At 43.7% G+C, this 5,778-nt stretch overlaps 1 protein-coding gene across 1 annotated transcript in view; it reads right to left on the bottom strand.

The window, feature by feature from the left end:
- Positions 1-1,477: 1,477 nt before the first annotated feature.
- The window catches only part of IQGAP1 (IQ motif containing GTPase activating protein 1), a gene marked incomplete in the record, with an annotated part of 184,544 nt that continues 180,243 nt past the window's right edge, over positions 1,478-5,778 (bottom strand). The window contains 1 exon segment of the mRNA XM_034782917.1: positions 1,478-4,244. Within this exon segment, the coding sequence (XP_034638808.1) occupies positions 4,131-4,244 (114 nt within the window).

The following is a 5,778-nucleotide window of genomic DNA, read 5'->3' as shown; positions in this document are numbered from 1 at the left end:
CCCTAGACCCTAGACCCTAGACCCTTGACCCTTGACCCTGACCCCTGACCCCCAACCCCCAACCCCAACCCTAACCCCTAACCCTAACCCCTAACCCTAACTCTCTAACCCTAACCCCTAACCCCTTAACCCTAACCCCTAACCCTAACCCCTAAACCTAAACCTAACCCCAACCCTAACCCCTAACCCTAACCCCTAACCCTAACCCCTAACCCCAACCCCAACCCTAACCCTAACCCCTAACCCTCACCCTAAACCCTAACCCTAAACCCTAAACCCTAACCCTAACCCCTAACCCCTAACCCTAAACCCAAACCCCTAACCCAACCCTAACCTACCCTCACCCTCACCCTAACCCCTAACCCCTAACCCCTTAACCCTAACCCTTAACCCCTAACCCTAACCCCTAACCCCAACCCCAACCCTAACCCCAACCCTCACCCTAAACCCTAACCCCTAACCCCTAACCCCTAACCCTAAACCCCTAACCCCTAACCCTAACCCAACCCTAACCCTAAACCCTAACCCCTAACCCCTAACCCTAACCCCTAACCCTTAACCCTAACCCCTACCCCTAACCCTAAACCCTAACCCCTGACCCAAACCCTAACCCCTGACCCCTAACCCAAACCCCAAACCCCTACCCCTAACCCCTGACCCCTAACCCCAAACCGTAACCCAAACCCCTAACCGTGACCCCTAACCCTTAACCCCACCCCTAACCCCTTAACCCTAACCCCTACCCCTTAACCCTAACCCCTACCCCTCACCAAACCCTAACCCCTAAACCTACCCCCTACCCCAACCCCTACCCCGTAAACCCCTAAACCCTAACCCCTTAACCCTAACCCCTAACCTGACCCCTGACCCTAAACCCTACCCCTCACCTAACCCTAACCCCTAAACCTACCCCTACCCCTACCCCAACCCCTAAACCCTAACCCCTAACCCCACCCCTCACCCTAACCCCGACCCTGACCCCTAACCCTAATCTAACCCTAACCCCTAACCCCCTAACCCAACCCTCACCGTCACCCTGACCCCTAACCCTAACCCTAACCCCTAACCTGATTGATTTTTCCTTGTTTTTAGATCCAAGGGGGTTGGATCTTGATCCACCAGGAGTTTAGCCAGGCACACAGGGGTTCTGTGACTAAAGACTGTGGTTCTGCCTTTCCTATGGAAATGATGGAAACCGAGTTTGATAGCACTTTTTAAATTGGAGTGCACGAAATGCAGTGTAACTAGGAAACAGCCCTGCACATGCCTCTCAACTTGATTCAGACATTATAATGGGGCGAGATGATAGTCTTGTCCATAAGTGATTGACATCTGAGAAATGCAGAAGATGTCTGTGTATGTATATGCTGTTGTGGTCCTGTGATTAGAAATTTTCACTAAAGAGCAAAGTGCTGCGTTTAACCAACTGACACACAAATTAAAGCCGGCCCCAAACAGATTCAAACACACTCAGACGTGAACAAATTATCTTTTATTTAGATGAGAAATACAAAGACATTTTATGTGCAAACAATAGGCTAAGCCATCTAGTTATTTGAAAGGAATTTAAGCCCAAGATAAATACAATGATTGTGGGGACGGGAGAGGGAAGAGACAAGGGAAAGCTAGGACACCAATAAATAAAGTAACAAATTACAAAATTTCAGTGCTGAAACTGGATCTTTCTGCCAGAGTGTCTCCATTCTTTTAAAAACTCCTACCAAAGTTACACAGTTATTCAACTAGAACTGGCACACCTGTTTCCATAAAACTGTTTCACTCTCACTACCTAGTTGTCTTGTCAATTTGCACCAAAACTGTTTTCAATATCTGTTTTCAGATATTGGCTGTTCTTATAAATAATCCAAATATCTTCTCCTCGTGGGTATTATGATATTTTATTAGAATAGCCTAACATGTCTCATTAGCTATTTCTTAGATTATGGTGAAGAGGCAGCCAAGCAGACATCTGGGAAAGTAGCCCTTTTTAAATGGAGAAAATTTAATCCCTTTTGTTGAACAGCTGTCAGGGTGCTGTTTTATTCCCCTGATGAATAATTTGAGAATGTCCTATTGTCACTATCCCTAACTAAAAAAGGATAGTTATATTTAAAACCCTTCAGTTAAACAGCAGTGGGGACTCACATTGAAAAGAGACAGGTAGATGCAAGTCAAGACTTTTATCCTGTCCCTGTCCTGATGCTATTTCAGGATGGCGGGTAGAATTCCTATTTTGAGGTTCTCCTCTCTGTGGGCAGAATTTCCCCTATTTGGAACTTCCTGGATGTGGTCAGTTTTACATCCAAAAGGAAAGTTGTGTCATCTATTCTTTTAATTATGCTAATACTGCATAGACCAAGATAAAATCAGTTTGTTACTGTTTGCGTGGCAGGGATTGTCACAAGGTAGAGCCATACAGGATTAGCCTCTTAAAAAGACTATGGGAAACAACTGACTCCCAAGGCAGGCAGAGAGTTAGTAACTGGTTTCATTTAAAAAACACTAAAATGGCTGACTCTGTGATTAAATTATAAAACAAAATTATTTGAAATAAACGTAAGGCGTATGTGTGTGTGTCTAAGAATAGAGAGACTTTATTTTAACCTATACTCTGGGAACATAAAACAGTCAAACAGATTTTAAAATTATTTAAAAAAAAATGACATTTTTATCTGGAGCAGATAACTTGGGCAATGAAAAGTTTGTTTAATGAAGATCGGAGTTCATAACAGTCCTTTTGCATTTCTGTTAGGTATAGCAATGTAACAGGCACCACCGTAATAATGAGTGAATATCTAAGTAGTAAAGGAAACGGGGAGTCATTTGCTCATGTACATTTGGTAAAATGTAAATAATTTAACAGCTCAGACTATTTAAGGCAGAGTAAATTCCCTTTGGCAAGTCTGCAGGTAGATCATAGTGTTTAATGGCATCAGGTAGAGATATGTGGAGCAATAAGCTAACTTAGAAACTTTTTCTGTAATGTTCTAAAAGCTTCTGAAGCAAAACTGTAAAATAAACTTTTCTCAACTGATTCAAAAATCTCTCTCCTTCATCCCCAATAAAAGGCCGCTTTTCATCTTTAAGCATTAGCACACACATTCCTCATTTCCTCTACTACCGGGACAATCTGTATATTAGTAAGGCGTCTTAATGAGAAACAAATATTGAAAAAAGAATTGGATCACTAAAGATGTTATACATGGCTACAATAATGTATGTGTAGTAATAATTCAGCAACACTTAGATCATTGAAAGCCATCTAGGACTCTGCTGCACTAGTCCGATACAGCTAATAGTCACCACCGCCACCACCAAAAGCTGGCACTGCAACCACCTGACCAACCTGGCCATTGACCACTTTTAATTTGACTCAGTTCTGTGACAAAATCTTTTCTTCTCCCCATTGCCTGAAGACAGAGCTACATACGTATATTGAATAACATGCTAAAATATAACTCAAGTATAGGTCTTTACAAATCAAATCTATAAACAGAGTTCAGTCATCCTGGTAGTGAGCCTTCGGTAATGGACACTGCTATGGACAGAATCAGCTAGTTAAAATTTTTCCAGTTTCTCCATGCTACAGCACAGAGCAAATATTTCTCTAAGTTGATGTCCTGTTGTGTTTTCTTAGAATTTCAAGGAGGGAGTCTAAATATGAGCTGAAATCCTGTTCTGCTTCTAGATACAGAGGCAGACCTGGTTGCTCTGCTGTGTTAGCTTTCTTCTTCTACAACAAATAACAAGAATTCAAGCCCCACCATCCAAACATTTAGGCAAAGAACACACCCAGAAGCCCAAAATATATTCTAACAACTGTTTAATCCCCAATGCCACTGTAATAGTACACGGAAAACATTCTAAACTAAATGCTTCTCAAGGAATCTGAAAAGTCAGAAAAAAAGATCATAGCAGTAAGACAGATAGAGTCCCTGTGGACTCAGTCAGGATTATTAATTCACTGACAGTCTAGTCCTTCTTTATACTTTATACTTGTAGTTTGGGCAGAGGGAGGTACATCAATATATAGGTGTCCTTGGTTCTGACAGGTGAAAGAGGATATTAAGAAACAGAGATGCAGTTTTTCCATTCATCCCCCTTTTCATAGCTCCTCTGGGAGATGCCAATTATTTCCCATAGAACTTCTTGTTCAGAAGGAAGATCAGGAGGTTGACGTTGACTTTTGCTCTGTCAAACAACTTCATGACAGCAACACCTTCATACTGCAGCTGCAAAAGATCCTATCAAAGAGAACATGTTGATTAGTGAAAAATCCATAGAGGCTGAACAGGAAAGGGATAATTTACAAGACACTAGTGCAAAGCAGATTTCTGAAGAATTAATATCTGGTGAGAGTTTATGACATATAAGCCTGGGAGATTAATGCCTTAAAGACCCATTGATTTGACCTGGAAAGTATGAAAAATATTATATTAATAGACAGTTCTGATTATATTAGTTTTATGATTTTTTGTATTAATAGAAAAATTTAAATGAAAACTCTCTCTTGCTCTCACCTCTGTTTCAAATATCTAAAAAGACCATAACGATCTAAGTCTAAACAGTCATTTCCAGGCTCTTCAGTAGTGTGATTACCATACAATCTCCATAACCCTTAGATAGAGTCCTTCTGCCCCTCATTTAAGCATATTTCACAGCCATAAAATATATGGCCTGATTTTCAAAGAAGTTAAGCAGCCACAGCGCCCATTGAGGTGACTTAGGCACTAAAATTTAAAGCAGAACAACAGGAAAAGCTCCCAGCTAGGGTCAAATGAAGAAGATTGAACCAGTTTCATTATCAATGGAGGCAAGACTGCTACAATGACACCTTCCCAGTGTCATATTGCTCTGAGGAGGTAGCCACTGAATGGACAGACAAAGCATCCCCTGTGCCAGTTTCTCTCAGTATTGAACATTTTCTGGGAGACTGATAATGTGTGATAAGTAGGGCCCTACCAAATTCATGGTCCATTTTGAGAAATGCTGGTCTCACCTGTGAAATCTGTATAGTACGAAGACCAGATTTCACGGTCCGTGATGCGTTTTTCATGGCCATGAATTTGGTAGAGCCCTAGTGATGAGGCAGAGCTTCTCTCCAGCTTGCTAAAGACAAGCTGCCGCACTCACAGTCTCCTTTAGGCAGATTTATTGCCCAAACTTTAAGCAAAGTAAACAAAACTGTTCCTCAGCTCGCCTTTTACAACTTGGACCCCACCCCTTTAACTGGGAGCATCTACTATGGCATGGGAGCTGGACCTACTTCAGTCACAGGAGCCAGCCAGCCACCCTGTGACACAGTACTATACTTCCTCACCTTCACTGAGGTTGAGTGGGAGCAAGGAGACTATAATTAGGGTTACCATATTTCAACAAGCAAAAAAGAGGACGGGAGGAGCCCCGCCCTAGCCCCGCCCCTCCCACTTCCCGCCCCCCCAGAACCCCCAACCCTCCCCCCGTTCCTTGTCCCCTGACTGCCCCCTCCTGGGACCCCTGCCCCTAACTGCCCCCCAGGACTCCACTCCCTATCTAAGCCTCCTTGCCTCTTGTCCCCTGACTGCCCCAACCCTTATCCACACCCCCACCCCCAGACAGACCCCTGGGACTCCCACGCCCCATCCAACCACTCCCCACCCCCTGACAGTCCCCCCAGAACTCCCAACCCATCTAAACCCCTCTGCTCCCTGTCCCCTGACTGCTCCGATCCCTCTCCCCACTCCTGCCCCCTGACAGCTCCCCCCCAGAACTCCCAGCCCCCTACCCCCCGCTCCTTGT

The sequence above is a fragment of the Trachemys scripta genome, chromosome 10, assembly GCF_013100865.1.
Source record: "Trachemys scripta elegans isolate TJP31775 chromosome 10, CAS_Tse_1.0, whole genome shotgun sequence".
NCBI classification, from domain to species: domain Eukaryota; kingdom Metazoa; phylum Chordata; order Testudines; family Emydidae; genus Trachemys; species Trachemys scripta.
Note: the sequence above shows the minus strand (reverse complement) of the source record. Positions and strands in the feature narration are given on the sequence as shown.